Source organism: Chenopodium album, chromosome 24, assembly GCF_948465745.1.
Source record: "Chenopodium album chromosome 24, dcCheAlbu1.1, whole genome shotgun sequence".
In the NCBI taxonomy this organism is placed as follows: Eukaryota; Viridiplantae; Streptophyta; class Magnoliopsida; order Caryophyllales; family Amaranthaceae; genus Chenopodium; species Chenopodium album.
In genome coordinates this window covers 6,550,032-6,568,198 of record NC_137857.1, presented here as the reverse complement: position 1 = coordinate 6,568,198, position 18,167 = coordinate 6,550,032, and the positions used below count along the sequence as shown (strand labels likewise).

The following is an 18,167-nucleotide window of genomic DNA, read 5'->3' as shown; positions in this document are numbered from 1 at the left end:
TCAGCTCCTAATTTCCCTCTCTCATAAAGTAATCAGTTCAGTTCAATTCAGCTCCAATCAGTTCAATTCAGTTCAGCTCAATTCAGTAAATGTGAACAGACCCTTATTCTATAAACCAACTCTTGGGGAGTTTTGTGTCCACAAATATTGTTCAAAATGCCAGTATTCACTTGATTCCCAAAGTGTTAACAAATGATATTATAACATATCATATCACTAATATATAAAGTTGAGTATTTCAACCAGGCTCCAACGATACTTGAAATTCTAATTTTTCGCAAAGTATCATACCACATAGACATAACTATGTATTAAATTATTAACATGCCACTATATGTCATGTAAGCGATATCAAATAAATTTATTAAAAATTAAATATCAATTTATTTGCACGGTTGTATACTGATGTGTGTCAAGTATATAGTTGGACTCAATTATGATAAGAAGAATTAATCTCTATTAAATCGATCACCTTTAAAAAAAAAAAATTAAACCCGAACTAAACAAGACCCTAAGACAACTAATTTGACCAACCTACTTGTACTTGAACTAAACCAAAGTTTTGAATGTTAAAACCACTCTCACTTGTCTTAATTTAACTTAAACAACCCAATTTCAATCCAACTCAGTACTTAACCGAGTCATCTAAACCATACTCAATCCGGGTCGGGTCATGGGCCGAGTAATTGACTACCCGCAAATCCGGGTACCCGAAATCCCGGGTACCCGGATCTGAACACCCCTACTATTCAGTATTAACTAAACCCGAATATAACCCGACCCGAACGATCCGTTTGCTACGCCCAGCATGGACATTAAACTCCCAAAAATTAATGAAAAAAAAATATCAAGAGATATGGTCCCGCTATTGGCAAAGCCTGGATTATCCTCAACTTGTCGCGGCAAACAAACACCATTATCTCCATTTTCCACCATTCTTCTCTTTGCTCTGGGTTTATCTCTGGTTTTTCTACTTCCTATTACTCTTTCTTCTCTTCAATCTTCCTTCAAATCCCACTTTTCCTGTGTAATTCTTCAAGAAAACTTGGAATTTTCACCAACAATGTCTTCTACTGCTTCCTTATCTCCAATCCCACAATTTCAAATTCAAAAACAATGGAGAAAACCATTAAAATCCCACAAAAAAGCTCAAAAAACCACCCATTTCTCTCTATTCATCCCACTTTCCAACAAACAATTGAGGGTTGAACCCCCATTTCCTTCTTCTTCTTCAACCTCTTTTCCTGCTACCCTTTTGTTGCCTTGCTTAAACCCAAAATTGGATAGGAACAGCTTTTTCCAGCCTTCTATACAATCCCAGATAATTCTGGACTCTCCTGAGGAAGAATTAGCTGAAAAAATTGATGGGTATTTTCAAAATTCAGAGAAAATTAAGGGTTCTAGTCATAGGATTTTTATGCATGACCCACCATGGGTGAATACCCTTTTTATGAAAGGATTAGTTGATAGGAATACTGGGTTGAGGTTAGAATTCAAGGAGATTGAGAGAGAGAAGTATAATTTGTTGAGGAGGAGACAGATTAAAGCCGAAACCGAGGCTTGGGAGAGTATGGTGGAGGAATATAGGGAGTTTGTGAGAGAGATGAGGGATAAGAAATTGGCACCTAATTTGCCACAAGTTAAGGCATTGTTTTTAGGTTGGTTTGAGCCTTTGAAGAAGGCAATTGAAAAAGAACAAAAGTTGCAAAGGTCTAGGAAACAAAAGGCTATCTATGGCTATCATATTGATATGTTGCCAGCTGATAAGATGGCTGTTATTGTTATGCATAAGATGATGTCATTGCTTATGGTTGGCAACGAAGCCGGCTGTGTTCGGCTTGTTCAGGCTGCTCTTCAAATTGGCCTGGCTATTGAGCAGGAGGTGTTTGCTTAATCACCCTCCTTTTGTTATGTACTTATGTTTTAGTTGATGCTTGTGCTTTGGATTTGAGTCAGCTTAGTTAATTGATTTGAATTTAAACAATTGCTTTTGATGTGTCTGCATTTTCATTATTAGGCTTATGTTTTTTAGGTAGATATATTTTTTTGTTTTTGGTACCGTTGACATTGCTTGTTAGTTGCTCTCTATTTGCCATTACAATTTAGTTATCTTGCATGCTTATGCTGTCCTTTTAAATTATATGATCTTCAAAGGTACATTATATTAGGGGAAGGATCTTCTTGAAGTAGTGTAGTTAGTATTTGACATTTAGTGTCTAGAATTAGTCTTTGTGGCAAGGGGCTTCTGCTGATTCTGTGAAAACCAATTACTTCTAGTCTAGAGTTATCGGCATAACTGAAGTAGGATGCTGTAGCAAGATTACTGTTACGTATGCAAGTGTGTGGAACTTGTCTAGTCTGATGTGGGGATAAGTTAGGTCCTTTAGGGTATACCCTCTTACATAGTATTATTTCCTCTTTAGGCTAGCTTTTACTCTTTAGGTCTCTTTTTAAGGGAGCTCCCCACAAAGGAGGTATCTGCTAAGGACTCAAAACCTTGGCATGGATGATAAGCATCATTTCTAGCAATAATCGACAGGGCCTTATGTGGGATTAATTTTTCTATTTTAATATTTGTAGGAAATAGAGAGATTATTGAGCATCCAATTTTGATTTTGCTGCATATATCTTTAACTCATTGTAGTCACTTGTCTTGTTCTTTGGAGGGTTTCTTTTAGCTGAAGTCCATATATCTAAAAGAAATCAGGGCAGTGAGCCATTTCGAATTGCAATACTTTCAATTCTATAGTGAATGGTTGGACTATGATGCTACAATTATCAAGAGTGATGCATTTCCTTGCATTCTGTTTGCACTATTTGCTGCTCACCTTGTGCTCGTACTGAAGTTTGTAATGAAAAACATACTCTTCTCTTGCAGTCATTTTTGACATGCTACGTGCACAACCCTTCTGTTTCCTGATTTAATTTTATTGATAGAGAATTGGTTGTATAATATATCTGGTCTTGGGTTGAAGCTGTATTTCAGTCTTGCATGTTTTCATATCATTCTGTAATTTTTTCCCCACATTGGAATCAGATAAAAATTCACAGTTTCTTGGAGAAAACCAAGAATATCCGTAAAAATGCAAGTGAAATGCCAGAGGATTTATTAAAGGAAAAGGAACTGCAGCGGAATCGCGTGAAGAGCTTAGTTAAGAGGAAACGACTATTTGAGGCAGCAAAGCTGGTGACTTCTGAAGATAACAAGTCTTGGAGTCAAGACACTCAAGCTAAGGTGATAACTTTTCTTCTTGTAATAGTTATACTTGTAAGGCACATTCTTTTATGCCATTATCTGATTTTGATTGACATTTGGTTTCCATGATGGTGCAGCTGGGTAGTCGTTTGATTGAGTTGCTGATAGACACAGCTTATGTTCAGCATCCAAGTAAGCAATCAGCTGACAATCCACCTGATGTACGACCTGCGTTTAGGCACAAATTCAAAATTTTGAACAATGACATGGGGTGAGTTGCATTTAATTTTATGCACTTCATCTTCAGGAAGCTGCTTCACCATACATGTAATTTGTGTACTGCTCTGTTGATTTGCTACATTATTATTAGGGCCTTTCTGGCTAAAATTTTGAAGGTTAGTGTATTAGCTTTGCTTCTCAGTCTATGGTGGATGCCAGCTCAATGGCCCATGAATAACTTTATAATTTGGAGAAAAATGTGCATATTGTGGTAGTGGTTTACTTAAAATAAACTCAGTAACTTCTCACACTGACTTTTTATTTTTACTTTATGAAGACAGCAAGTGGTGAAAAGATATGGAGTTATAGAATGTGACCCGCTTGTTCTGAAGGGGATTGATAGGAGTGTAAGTTTCTCGTTCATTGTTATCTGAAATATACAAAACATATGCAATTCTTAATTGCATGTGAACAGTTCCCCAAATAATATTGCACTAAGTTATTAAAGCCAAATGCACTTGCAATAACTTTTTACATTCTGTTGTAAAAAATCATTAAGTGATTCTAGAGTTGGTTACATAACCTAACAAACTTTTACTGCTTTTTTTAGCAGGCTCGATACATGATTATTCCCTATGTTCCAATGTTGATACCTCCGAAGAATTGGAAAGGGTATACACATCTTCTTTCTTCGTGTTTTTTGAATAATTTGTTTTATAATAATGTTCTCAGTAATCCTTGATTAATTATCTCTCACAGAAAAGTATGGAAACTATGCCCCTTTTCTACCCTTCTGTATCGTTTTTAAACTTACATTGTCATCCTACTCAATTCCTCACCTCTGGAAGGAGCAATCTTTAAGAGATAATCACGAAGAATAGTTCAGTGAGCTGTAAAAAATGATATATTTGTGAAATAGATGGCAAATTTGGAAGTTGGATGGACTATAGAGTGCAAAAAAAAAAAAAAAAAAAAAAAAAAAACCTATGAGACATATATGATCAGGAGAGAAGGTATTTAGTATTGTATATTTCATATATGTCATGATCTGTTGTCAATCAATCCTGAACAAGCTAAAAAGTATGAAACTTAATATATGCTGTACTATTCTCCCATATATACCATTAATTATATTTGCTTACTAGAATTGGGATCTTCTATATTATTTTTGTCCAGGTATGACAAGGGTGGCTACTTGTTTCTACCATCTTATGTTATGCGAACGCATGGTTCAAGAAAGCAGCAAGAGGCGATGAGGAAAACTCCACCACAGCAGATGCAGAAAGTGTTTGAGGTACAGCAGAATAGAGCCCCTCAGTCTTTGTTTATATGGCTTTTTTTTTTTTTTTTTTTTTTCCATTTATTAGCTGCTCAAAAGTTTAACTAGCCTGAGTTCATTATGGTGCAAGTTTGCAGATTTTTGGCTTTCGGTTTTGTTTGTTTGTTTGTGTGATTATAAACTTAAACCTCGTGCTCTGAATTGTATACCAATTAGTATGTCTATTTTTTCTTTCTAACAATTGGACTCATTTTCTTTATTTTAGTCTTATGTCTTGTCAAACAAATGCTCCAATCCTCTACAATTACTGAGTCTGTCTGTTCTAATTGAATGGATTTGTTTTAAACTTTTATGAAAATAAAATTTGAATACTCTAACCATCCTCAACTAAATAGTGATCATTCCTGAGCTCAAATTGGAGAGGTCAGAGGAGGGTTATAATATTCTCTTATCTATCTTGATGGCTGAAAGAGGGGATGTATGCTATTACTCATTGAAGTGATTGAACATTTCAGCTTGTGAAATATTCACAGTGGAGTTTCCATTTATACTTGATATGATTTTGAATTTTCTCTTGAATAGTATACAAGCTGTGCCTGTGTTATGGTATAAGTTTAGTGTTTTGGTGTTTCCTAACATCTAAAACTTAAGGATAATTTTCCACTAAAGGTCATTCTCCTAGGCAATAAACTGAACTCTTGTCATTTTTATAGTCTTAAATTCTTGTGCTAATCCTTCATATAATGAGATTGTACTGTGTGAATACATCAGCTTTTCTTTTATGCATGTATTCTGAACTTCTCAGCTCTGAGCATTTTGTATGTTTTATCGAACCTGTCAAAGTGTTTTTGAAAAAGGAAAAAATCATTTGAGTGTTGCTAACTAGTTTCAATTTCTCTTGTAAATGTAACTTAGCTGAGTTGGGCTCACTATGTATTATAAAATAATTGCCAGATATTACATCTGTCAATGCCTTTTGCTGTTCACACTGGTATCATTGATATATATCTCTGTTGAGCCACATGCTTCTTAGGTTGTAAACTTGTAAGTTGTAACCCCATACCTACTCTGCATTTGTGCAGGCCTTAAATACTCTTGGACACACAAAATGGAGAATCAACAGAAAAGTTCTTGGTGTGGTGGAAAGTCTATGGGCTAGTGGTGGCAACATTGGCGGTCTTGTTAATTGTGAGGATGTCAGTATTCCATATTCTGTTTTCTGTTGGATGAGGCCTTTCCTTTATATCTTTATTATTTACCCCCCTCCCCTCTCCCTTTTTCTCTAGTGTGCTAATCCTGCTTGAATTTCCAAATTTGCAGGTTCCTTTGCCTGAAAAGCCACTGACAGAAGATCCAGCAGAAATTGATACATGGAAGTGGAGTGTGAGGAAAGCAAAGAAAATCAATAGAGAGAGACATGCTTTAAGATGTGACGTTGAACTTAAACTTTCTGTATGTTTTTATTCTCTTTTAGTTATAAGCTAATCATCTTTGAGCATTAGATAATTTTGTTTATGGAAAGTTAATTCTGGAAGGTGTCCAAGCTAGCTTTATGTGATTATCTGGCTTTGGGAACCAAAAATTAATAAGTGAAAGTAGTTGCATGTCTTGATTTTTTTTTTTTTTTAAAAAAAAAAAGCAATCCTTGAGATTTAATAACCAATACTTGAAAATTTAAATTAACAAAAAGATAAGCTCTCAGTTTCCAACTATTAACTTTATAATGGCTTAGAAAATAAAAACAATGATCTGTTTTCAAAAGTTCTTCAACCAGTATCTCCTTGTGAACACCAATATTGCTTGAGAGCTGAGGTTTGAATGTTGACAGCACAATTGATTGCTGCCAACTACAAATTTTCGATATGAGGATAGTGGGAATGTGTCATTTAAGGGGAGCTGATGAGAATCTTCCAAGTGCATGCAGAGATTTTATGGAAAAGGTGTTGCTATGTTTCATCTTCAGCGTGGATTTATGATATCTTCTTTCATAGTTATCTTCATTTTGGAGTGCCCTTCTCTTTGAAGAAAATAGCATATAGGGAGAGGTTTAGCCTTTCAGAAGATTTCTTTTTGCTGGAGCCTCAGAGATGGGAGGGTGAGAAGAGATCACCTAAGTAATTGGGGATGTGGCTATGCACTCGAATAAAGGGAGTTTTGATTTTTTGGTTACTTGGTGTCTAAGAATATCACTTTGGTGTGAATATGGCTATAGTGATTTCCACAAGAATCTAGCTATTTTTGGCGCAGAGCAACTATCTTAAAATTACCTATGGTCGTCATAGAAATGGGTAAAATACGTCTAGAGGGAAACAACCTTGCTACATATGTCCATGGAAGTTTAACTCTCAGGTGTCAACACTTTCTTAATGTTAATAACTGGTAAGGAAGAAAAGGGGGTTTGTTGCTTTTTGGGCAGGACATTGTGAGTACTTTGGTTGGATTCACTTAGGAAAATATGGAGATGGATTCCTAGTGAGGTTTCATTAATGAGAAAGGGCAGTGTTTTAGGGGTTCATGCTAATGTTTATTGGATGTGAAGTTTGATTGGACCTTTCTTTCCTTTTCCTTAATATTAGGAGGAATTCTCCTAATCGGAAAGATAATTGTACTGGGCATCTGATTTTGGCTGGAGACAGCTGTTTGATTTTTAATGTGTGTGGCTCTGAGATTTTTTGTATGTGTGGCTTTAGCCTTTATAGGATTGAAATTGGATTTTTCTGCCTGTATTTATTTTATTGATGTAAAATTTGTCAGTTATGGATTTTTAGCATCTTTCTATAAAACAGGTGAAAGATTCAAGTAAACCTTCAATAAACAATGTTCTATCTTTTATCAGCCTGCCTGATTGTTTTGGCTGGCTTTGCCGCTTTGGTGTGCCAGGTTGCTCAGAAGATGAGAGACGAGGAAGGCTTTTATTATCCTCATAATCTTGACTTCCGTGGTCGGGCTTATCCCATGCATCCACATCTAAACCATCTAAGTTCTGATCTCTGCCGAGGTGTGCTTGAGTTTGCAGAAGGACGACCTTTGGGGAAATCTGGATTACAATGGCTGAAAATTCACTTAGCAAATGTATACGCTGGTGGTGTCGACAAGCTTTCGTATGAGGCACGTGTAGCTTTTGTAGAAAAGCATCTGGCTCAAATATTTGACTCAGCAAGTGACCCTATCAATGGAAATCGATGGTGGTTAAGTGCAGAAGACCCTTTTCAATGCTTAGCTGCTTGCATTGATCTTACAGGAGCCCTGAACAGCTCATCACCATATACTTTCATCTCCCATCTTCCTATACACCAGGTAAGCCATGTATTAATGTATAAAAGGCCTCAGTCATCATCATAAATGTTCCCGTTGCTGTTTCATAAGTTCAATAAGCAGTCTGGGAATTCTTTGGCAATTAGTTTTTCTGGGAGCTGTTTTACCCAGTGAAGTGCTTTTTCTTTTTCCATAATAATTAATGTTATCACTTCTAACTTGCTTGTTTAAGGAATGGTAACTCTGTATTAATCATTTTCCATGATGCCCTTTAAGATAGTGGGCAATGAAGTAATATTCTCTACTTGCCCATGCTTCTATATGCTTAGAATTTGTAGGGACTTGGAGCTCTTATTATTACAAGTGATAATAATCTCTGAAATGTTATTATCCTATATTTCCTATTTTCTGAGAATATTGTCCAGTGATTAAGAGGAATACTCCAGGGACATTATGATATTGTTTTTCCCAAATCCTTTCTTGTCTGGATGTCACATACTATTGCATATTTACCTAAATTGTTTTCATTAACCTTTGTTTCAGGATGGTTCATGCAATGGCCTGCAGCATTATGCTGCTTTGGGAAGAGATAGTGTATGTCCTCTATGGCTCCTGTGCCCCTGCTGTACTTTGCTTCTTTTTCCTGAAATGACTTACCTTTTGTTTTCCTAGGATCATAAAAATTTAAGGATGGTAATTAGCAGAAGTGATTTTTGCAATATGTTTAATCCTTAATATATTTATTCAAACCGTCTGGGTGTTGCATAGCTGATATGAGAAGAACATGACTACAAAAAATTAATTTATGTTACTCTCTCTCTCTCCCCCCCTCGTTTCTTCAAGGTGCAGATGGAGAAAGACTCTCAAACATTTATAATAAAATGAATCAAGTTTTTATTTATCTGGCATAGTATACATCAATTCAATATGTTACTATTATATGTTAAAAAATTTGCAGTATACTATTAGCCTTTTTTTTTTTTTTTTTTTTTTTTTTTTTTTTTATATAATTTTTTTTTTTAAAATTTCAGGAGTGATTGTTATACTATTATTTTCTGTTGGCCGATTTTATGCCTACATGCTAAAGTAATTTTGTTACTTTTTACAGAAGGAAGCAGCAGCTGTAAATTTGGTGACTGGAGAGGAACCTGCTGATGTGTACTCAGAAATTGCTACAAGGTAAATAGGTTGCACCCTGGATTGTAGCCATGTCATAAGAACTTAGGAATTATGTTGTGTTTCAAATATTTGAAAAGGATATTGTTCAATGGCATGAAAAAAAAACTTTTTGATTATGGCATAGAAAAGTGGTTGTAACTTCTGTTGGAGTAATAATCTTTTGAAAACATATTTTATGTTGATTGGCTTAGTAATATTCTCTCAGTAAGAATTTACTAACTGTAACAAGAATAACCAACTGAAGGAAAGCTGACTATAGAAAACTTGGTAAATCTTTTATCTTCTATACTTCTGTGCTTCTTGCTCTTTCTTTTTTCTTGCCAAGCTCTATGACGTGTGCCCTTTACACCTATAGTTGATGCAATTCACAGCAGAAGTTTCAAATCTCTTTTTTCTTGGGCTTGGTCTACAATTTATCTCTGGTCATTCTTGATAAAATTAGTTTATTGATCTGTTGTAAAATTGGTGCAACATGTTTTTAAAGTTTGTAGACTCTTAGTTAATTCCTTCTAGCCCTTTTACTTTGCTACCACTGTTTAAATGTCAGGGATTTGTAGCAGAATGCTATTGTGATACTTGGATCATTTCGCAGTATATATATTTTTTTCCCTTCTTAAATGTTCTACAGTTAAATTTTAGTGCTTGTTGAAGAGTTTCTTGACCTTCATCATTGGTTATGTTGACAATCTAAGCTGTCAGAGATTCTTCAGTGCCTATTGATGGGAGAAAAGCTTGTTAATATCAAGTCAAGATTACAAATGCAAATTATATATTTACTATATATTCTGCAGTACTTAAAAGAAACAAAATAATTTATGAATATTATGGAAAGATTGCAATACCTCCATAATCAATTTATTTATTTATTTATTTATTTTTTGGTTTTGTTTTGTTTTGTTCATCCACTTCTATTAAATCCATTGTTGACAAACACATTTTACCATCATACCCTTCTTACCCCACAATTTATCCTCTTTTTCACTATCTCTTACTTTATCCACCTATTTTCTTACACTCACCTACCTTTTTATTCCATCTCTTACTTTGTCCCACCTTTTTCTTACACCCACCCACCTTTATTTTAAAGTTTCTTTAGCTATGCAAATCTGCTTCTTTCGGTCTTTTTCAATCGCCACATTGGGGATTTCACGCTTGCCAATGCACATTTTATAACATTAATATCTTGAAATATATTTTAGTAAAAATTTTATAAATTTGATATTTTGAAAGAATATTTTGAGACGAATCTAACAAGATCCCACATGATTATATTTTTTTGGACATATAAATCATAAAAGACAATTAAAGGAGTGTATGTGAATAGTGTAAATTTCCAAATGTCATGGTTAAAAAAAACGCTGGAAGTATGATTTACCAATATGTAGTTTCCTCTAAACATTGAGAATCTTGAGATAAGACGGATACTATGCATTAGAGCAACATTAGCGGAGTCTCATGTTAAGACTTTAATTCATTGTCACATCAGTTTTTTAGATTAAGTTTAATTATTTTTCTAATTTATAATTATGTAAGACTCGATAAAATTTATCTCTTCAATCGCTCAGACTCATTTTTTACATATAAATTAAATTATTAAAGATTTTTAAAAATAAAAAAAAAAATTTGATTGAGTGCTAAATTGAGTCTGAAGTTGAGTCTTGAATTTTCAAGACTCCACTTCAGATTTTATTAAGACCAAATTTCATAAATGGTTTAAAATAATAAAGTCTTGTCTTAAGACCGTAAAATTAGAAAATGATGATGTCATCTAGAATGTTAAGACTTAGGGCTAATCTTGCTCTTAAAATGCTAGTGCTATAAACTAGTGATTAGCTACTAGGTTATATCTGAGAAATAATTCTTTAATTTTTTTTTTCTTTTTTTTTTTTTTAACAGGGTTCGTGAAATTATGGAAAAGGATAGCAGGCAAGACCCTGAAACATACCCAAGTGCATTGTTAGCCAAAGTCCTAGTTGATCAGGTTCTTCATTTAAACATCCTTTAAATGATCATATCCCATTGTGCTATATGTTTGTTTTGGAGTTTATTTACTTTCCTGTATAAACTATGTGTTTGATAGTATTGGCTGTTCTGTGCTCTTGTTAATATCTGCTAATAAAGAAAGCTTTACGCATCTCAGGTGGACCGCAAACTTGTGAAGCAGACAGTAATGACATCTGTTTATGGTGTTACATTTGTTGGGGCAAGGGAGCAAATTAAGAGGAGATTGGAGGAGAAGGGTCTTATCACTGATGACAGGCTGCTTTTTTCTGCAGCCTGCTATTCAGCTAAGGTAAGAAGTCATACATACTGTTTGTGATATTTTCTTTTGACAATAATTCTTATTAAATAATTCTTACATCACAATACTATCCTTTCCTAGGTAACAATGTCTGCCCTCGGCCAATTATTTCAAGCTGCGCGTAGCATAATGGATTGGCTTGGTGATTGTGCAAAGGTAGGGTTTCTTCTATTGTAATAAATTTAGCAGAATGAAATTTTAGTAGCTTTACCTTGACTTGTCCGCCATTACAGGTTATTGCTTCTGAAAATCAACCTGTTCGCTGGACTACTCCTCTTGGTCTGCCAGTTGTACAACCATACTGTAAAAGTAAACGGCATCTTGTGAGTATCCTGTCTCATGATTTGACTTTGGGCGGCCACTCTTTTCACTGGCAATATATTTGTATGATCAATCAAGGATTCTAATATTCAAGATGGGTTAATAATTGTGGAATTTTCAGTGAAATGCTTCATTTAAAATTGAACTAAAACTTCATAGCCATATAAATGATCCTTTAGTAGCAATTTATGTTGAATATAAAGCTCAACGTTATAAGTTATCTGTGAGAGATAGGGATGCTTCATGGGTATGTATAATGATAAGGTGATGTCTATGCTGAAGATAAGCTTTGGGAGGGTAAAGCATACAGGCCATGGTTTAGATTGTTCGCACTTGCTATAGGTGGCATTTAGATGCTTTAATGAGGAGACGGGAGTAGACCATATTAAGGGATTGAAAGAGACGAGGTAGAATCAATATGAACTCTTTCTTCTTCTTTTTTTTTTTTTTTTTTTTTTTTTTTTTTTTTTTTTTTTTTTTTTTTTTGGGTGGGGGGGAGGGGCTGTAATATGCTAAGATTTGACAAGATAGTTCTGCTATTGCTAGGAATTATGGTGCTTTAAGATTAATGTAACAAACGTCTCAGGGGTCTCTTTTATTAAATTTTTGGTGGATTGGGCTCAAGATCGACTTCCAGTGCTCAAGTCCACGGATAGTAAAATGGAATATAGGGAAAAGACATTGAATAAGCATGATTTCTTGCTTATCATCTGTATCTCCACAATACATATATTTGTTTATTTGATTAATGATGCTAGGTTCTTGAACTGATGTAAGCGTTTTGACATTTCTAAGCTTAATCCTCATATGTAACAAGTTATTTTCTCTACCTTGAATGCAATTTATAAATGAACTATTTGTCAATTTCTGACATTTAAAGGTTTCATTTAGTTAAATTGAGCTTCTCTAACTTTTTTTTAATTTAGATCAACCCCGCTCCAGCTTCCAGAATCATACTGACCACATTCTTTGCTTGTATACAGATTAAAACATCGCTTCAGGTTTTGGCCTTGCAAAAGGAAGGTGAAGGGGTAAGTTCTTGTCCTTATGTTTACCCCCCACCCTCTTCTCTTCCCCTAGGCTTTCTGCATATGACTGACAATGATTTAAATGGACAAGCAGATTGAAGTCAAAAAACAAAGGACTGCATTTCCTCCAAACTATGTTCACTCGCTTGATGGAACTCATATGATGATGACTGCTGTGGCATGCAGGGATGCTGGTTTACAGTTTGCAGGTTTCTTATTTTATTATTATGTTGCCTTATTATGTTCTTAATATTATTCTTTGCTGTAGATGACCTGACATATGAAATATATGTATCTGCAGGAGTGCATGATTCATTTTGGACTCATGCATGTGATGTGGAAAAGATGAATCAAATTCTTCGAGAAAAGTTTGTTGAGCTGTATAGCATGCCCATTCTAGAAAATGTAAGGGTTTATGGTTTAATTTGAGTCCTTTAAAAGTTATGTACTTGGCAGTGTTTTTATTTTCTTCAATCTCCGTGGTAATAGTTAGATGCATACTTTATTACTTTTGTTAGGCTCAGAGGGATGCTTTTGACAGTATGGCCCTTATCAATTTTCTGTTCTTCTCTGACAAGATTTCGAGTTTCTTGTTTAATTTCCCTCAAACTCTGGTTTGTTTGCAGTTGCTTCAAAGCTTCCAGGAATCTTATCCAGAATCTACCTTCCCACCTCTACCAGAAAGAGGGAACTTCGAATTGGAAAAAGTCCTTGAATCACCATACTTCTTCAACTGAACATACCAATCTTTCTGCAAAAGCAAAATCTGTTTGACTTCAGAAGATTGTTCTGCAACAGATGTTGGCCTTGATGTTCAGGTTCATTCCTGATCAAGCCAAGGAAATGATAACCCAGAAGTTATTATTCATGGTAATGCTTTTGGCCTCTGAAGGGCATACGAAGCAAATAGAATCTGGGTGGAAAACTGAGAAACGGACATTTTACTTGATTGGACACTGCACACATACCATTCCCCTTATAGAGACCTAATATAGAGATATCGGAAAAAATGACCTGGCTGTCATGACTCATGAGTGCATATAGAGTTGTTCCTGGGAATGTTACTGCTTATATTCATCTCTCGTTTTTGTGATGTAGAAGCAACTTGAAGAAGCCTCATGTGCAGCCAGTCGACCTACACTTAAATGTGAATTTTGTTAAGAGCCTGTAAATAGTAGACGGTAACCTTGTATTCTATCTCAGTGTTGTACGAATCAGAAAGGTAGAAAAGATTTTGTACCAGGCAACTAGACACAAAAGTATCCAAAGTTTTTTGTATATTGTAATAATAATTCAGTCCGTATATAGTAAAGAGAATTTCTTCTTTTCCCTGATTTTGTTCGTTGGAAATTTTGTCTAGTACAAAATGCAGTCAAAATAAGTAGTGCTAAAAGCTGTATGATTACCATCTTCCTGCTTAACTCCAGGAAGCATACAGCCATACACTAAGGTATGTCTACTTAAGCATCTGCACCGTAGCAACGGTTTCCCTACTAACTGTACTTACTATATTATCTTTTGTGACGGCTCTCATATCCATGAGTGGTCGGTTTATTTATCATTTTATGTACGTGTTTTATGCTTTTGGTTTGGATTTGAGCTATGTCATTTTGTACTTATCCCAATGGTGCTTAATTCTTTGATGCAATCAGTCCAAACAAATATTATGGGACATTGAGTAGTTTTCCGTTGAGTGAGGGTGAGAAGCTATGGTGACAACTTGAGTAGATTTCTTAGAGATTTCAATACATTACAAATTAATTTTACTAATTTTCTATATAATTTTGTTGCTTATAGAGTATTTACGTTTTATTGAGTAAATTAATAAAGTTTTTTTTTTTTTTTTTTTTTTTTTTTTTGAAAGCAAATAAAGTATTTAATTGTACTCTATAACTTTTATTTATAGAGATGTAACGATTACTAATATCGGGATAACTTTCCTTTATTTAGGGGTAATTTGTTACTGTATTATTATGAAACAACTCTAGAACTCAACAACTTGATAATATAGTTCTTTTTATTTTAGGATAATGTTATATGTCTATATTTAAGCATTAAATACACTATTGACAATTGTATAAAATTAGAAACTCATGAAAAAACACGTGTAATCAGTGTAATTAGTGTTTATTGTTTTTTATAATTTACTAACTTTATACTCGTACAATTTTCTAGTGTCTCAGTTTGAATGATAATTTTTTTTTTTAACCTTACAAAAAAAAAACCAATATAAAATATAAACATTGGTCAAAGAGACAAAGACACTTTATTTATAGAAGTTTGTGTTTATTTGAACAGACTCGAGATCAATATTTTCTGTGAAGGAAAGAACAATGTACGCTCTGCAGTCTCTCTACTCCATTGAAGCGCGCACTTTGAAATCTCTCCATTGAAGCGCTTTCTTAGCTTTTTCTCCTCCATTGAAGAAGCTTCAGAGGTAACTATTTTTTTTTTTAAAATCTTCGAATTTTAATTTCGTAATCTAGGGTTTATCGTTAATTTGAGGTTCTTCCTGTAATGGGAATTTATTGAATTAAGCTGAATTACTATACCAATGAATATAGCATAAATCAAAGACAATGATGATTGTATATAATTTTTTTTTTTTTTTATATAATTTTTTGAGATGTGATTTTATAGCTATTAATTTCGAGGTTGGAACTTGCTTTTCTTTCTTGGATGGATTCGATTAGGATGCTTGAATTTCTAATTTTGGATGCTTTCATCAAAAAAATTTCGTAAAAGAAACAAATTAATCAATCGGAGGAATTTACAGACTCGTCAACTTGATTGTCAGTGTAATCAATTTAGGGTTCTTCTTGGGTGGATTGTTGAACCTTTGGTCATAATTACCGAAGTTTTTAATAGTTGTAACTATCAATTTTGTAGCTAGAACTTTGCTATGTGCAATTTACGATGATTTCGTTAGCTGAGGAGAATTTGAATGTGATTAGTGGAGCCTAATATGGTAAATTGGTAATCGATTTGAATTTGGTTTTTGTTTCCTTAGTGACTAAGGATACAAATACGACTTATAGAACTGATCCTACACAAGTGTGGTCGTTGATTTGAATTTGGTTGCTAATGTATTTGTAACCTAGGGCGGCTGCCACTCCTGCCCTGGCTCAGGGATGGCCATCGGAATGTTTGGGTCTTGGAAACAGTTGGGAATTCCCGTGCTTTATAACTTTCAATATATTGGTTGCTAGTAATTTTAGCAGAGTTGGATGTTTTTATGTGAATTTTTATGTTTTGTTCAGCAGGGGGACATAACTTATTGAAAATGTTACAAAGTCTTCCACACCAGGTTGTACCATCGCCGGCTAGGCTTGGCCTGTCGAATCCGAATTCACCGGCTATTCAAAGTCCTGGTGTGACCAAGTCCTCTTCGCAGCCTAACCAATCCCATCAGCAGGTTGCATTACCAACTCCAAAAACTACCTCATCCACTCTTCTGTCTCTTCTTCCTCCTCTTCAAAGGGCCCAAGCACTTCTGGTGCAAATGGCAGCCTTAGCTGCCAAGCTCTTTGAGGTATCACCTAATCGTTCTGTTTGGATTAACTCTTTTCGTAGTTCTCTTCCAACTTTCCTCCCTTCCCAAACCCATTCTACAACCACTCCCCCAATTGACGCTCCTACATCTACTACCAAAGAAATTATTACCCTTTTCACATCACTTCAAACTCAGTTATTTGAAGCTGTTGCAGAGCTACAAGAAATTCTTGATCTTCAAGATGCTAAACAAAAGTTAAACCAGGAAATCGAGGCCAAAGATTCTGCAATTCTTTCATTTGCTAAGAAGCTTAAAGAAGCAGAGCGGGTTCTTGACATTCTGGTTGATGATTATGCTGATTATCGCCGACCAAAAAGATTAAAATCAGACGACTCAGATAGTTCTTCCAGCAATACTACTGTTGCTTCTCAGTTGAAGTTGTCAGATGTCATATCATATGCTCACAAAATCAGCTATACAACCTTTGCACCACCTGAGTTTGGTGCCGGGGGGCCACTTCGTGGGGCTCTCCCACCGGCCCCGCAGGAGGACCAAATGCGAGCCTCACAGCTGTATGCATTTGTTGATCTCGATGTAGGGTTACCTAAAACAGTGGAGGACGAGAAAAAGATCGAACCCCTCATCGAGACCCCTGCTTTACCACCTGCTGACCCCATGGCTGCAATTAAGGGCCTCATGCCTCCAAATATTACGGTTCCAGCTGGCTGGAAACCTGGTATGCCTGTGGAACTTCCAATGGATATACCATTACCTCCAGCTGGATGGAAGCCTGGAGATCCGATCAATTTGCCCCCATTGGAATCTATTCCTATGGCTGCTAGAGCTGGTGAACAGCCACCACAGCCTGCTGCTCCACCTGTGTTTCCAAGGGCACCTGAACCTATACAAGTGCCGCATATTCGGATTGATATTTTGGATCAAGATGATGATAGTGATGAGTATACCAGTGATGAGGGAAGCTCAGATGATGAAGATTAAGAAAGTAGTGGGAACAAATATTGCTGTGATTAGCACTTTAAAGCCGTGGGAATAGATGGTAGATTGATATTTGGTAGTGGGATTGAGGAGGCACGTACTCCTATCATATCAGTAACTGTAGTCTGTAGAGTACAGGCCCGGTATGGTATTAGACGCTGTGGTGGTCATCGGATTTTTTAGGTTTTGAAGGAACTTCAAAGCCAACTGGGGAGAGGTTCGCTAAGAGGCAGCCCAGTCTGCTTCTTGCTTGTGTCAAATTAGTCCGTGTTGCTGCCTACCAGTTGTCAGTGTCCAAGTAGTTGGGGTGACATGTATTCTGTCGATGCTTGCTCATTTTTATGTACACTAGGTAATTCATTAGGAGATAAATTTGCATCTTTCCTAGATTTATTAGATTGCATTTAGATAATTATAATAGTGTTTTGTTATAAATGGGAAACATCATTTGTTATTTAATTATGTTAGTTTCCTGTTCCGTGTAACTCGATGTAGCCCCCATATGAAGAGAGCTTAGTGTCATTGATTGTAAAACACAACAAATGTAAGTACTTTGGTGTTGAATTAATCTCTTTGAAATTCTTTTAGAAACCTAAAGAAATGATGATGAAGATGTAGAGCTGATGCCCCATTTTCTCTATGCTCTATGAGCAACATTATGATATGCTCCGACTGCCTTAGAACAGTAGGAAATCAAGGAGGAATTGGACAATATTATAAAAGATTAGGTTTATTTCTCACTATCATTGACCGCAGGGCCGCAGCATATTACACTAGTAGCCGAGAATGCAGCTTTCATCAAGAGTATCAAAAGCAGCATGAAAATCTAAAGTTTGCCCTCAAATGTTTGAAAAAGTACCAGGCAATGGCTAAAGCTGAAGAGATGTCAAGAGATTGGT

The 18,167-nt window shown here is 35.4% G+C and overlaps 2 protein-coding genes across 4 annotated transcripts; both read left to right on the top strand.

Annotated features, from left to right (window-relative positions):
- Nucleotides 1–899: 899 nt before the first annotated feature.
- Nucleotides 900–14,113, top strand: LOC145612569 (DNA-directed RNA polymerase 3B, chloroplastic-like). Of its 2 annotated transcripts, none has more exons than XM_081667917.1 (19): nucleotides 900–1,882; nucleotides 3,038–3,235; nucleotides 3,334–3,467; nucleotides 3,753–3,822; nucleotides 4,029–4,087; nucleotides 4,592–4,709; nucleotides 5,777–5,890; nucleotides 6,015–6,146; nucleotides 7,575–7,991; nucleotides 8,493–8,543; nucleotides 9,058–9,128; nucleotides 11,025–11,109; nucleotides 11,269–11,421; nucleotides 11,512–11,586; nucleotides 11,664–11,753; nucleotides 12,735–12,782; nucleotides 12,874–12,988; nucleotides 13,081–13,184; nucleotides 13,406–14,113. In XM_081667917.1, exons 1-19 carry the CDS (start codon nucleotides 1,064–1,066, stop codon nucleotides 13,514–13,516), a joined length of 2,964 nt encoding a protein of 987 aa, XP_081524043.1. In that variant the 5' UTR covers nucleotides 900–1,063; the 3' UTR covers nucleotides 13,517–14,113. The 2 variants fall into 2 exon arrangements, with proteins under 2 accessions (XP_081524043.1, XP_081524042.1); XM_081667916.1 differs by having other exon boundaries at nucleotides 4,026–4,087.
- Nucleotides 14,114–15,078: 965 nt separating this feature from the next.
- On the top strand, nucleotides 15,079–17,875 carry LOC145611636 (mediator of RNA polymerase II transcription subunit 4-like). Of its 2 annotated transcripts, none has more exons than XM_081666979.1 (2): nucleotides 15,079–15,216; nucleotides 16,043–17,875. In XM_081666979.1, exon 2 carries the CDS (start codon nucleotides 16,063–16,065, stop codon nucleotides 17,269–17,271), a length of 1,209 nt encoding a protein of 402 aa, XP_081523105.1. In that variant the 5' UTR covers nucleotides 15,079–15,216; nucleotides 16,043–16,062; the 3' UTR covers nucleotides 17,272–17,875. The 2 variants fall into 2 exon arrangements, with proteins under 2 accessions (XP_081523105.1, XP_081523104.1); XM_081666978.1 differs by having other exon boundaries at nucleotides 16,040–17,875.
- Nucleotides 17,876–18,167: the final 292 nt, after the last annotated feature.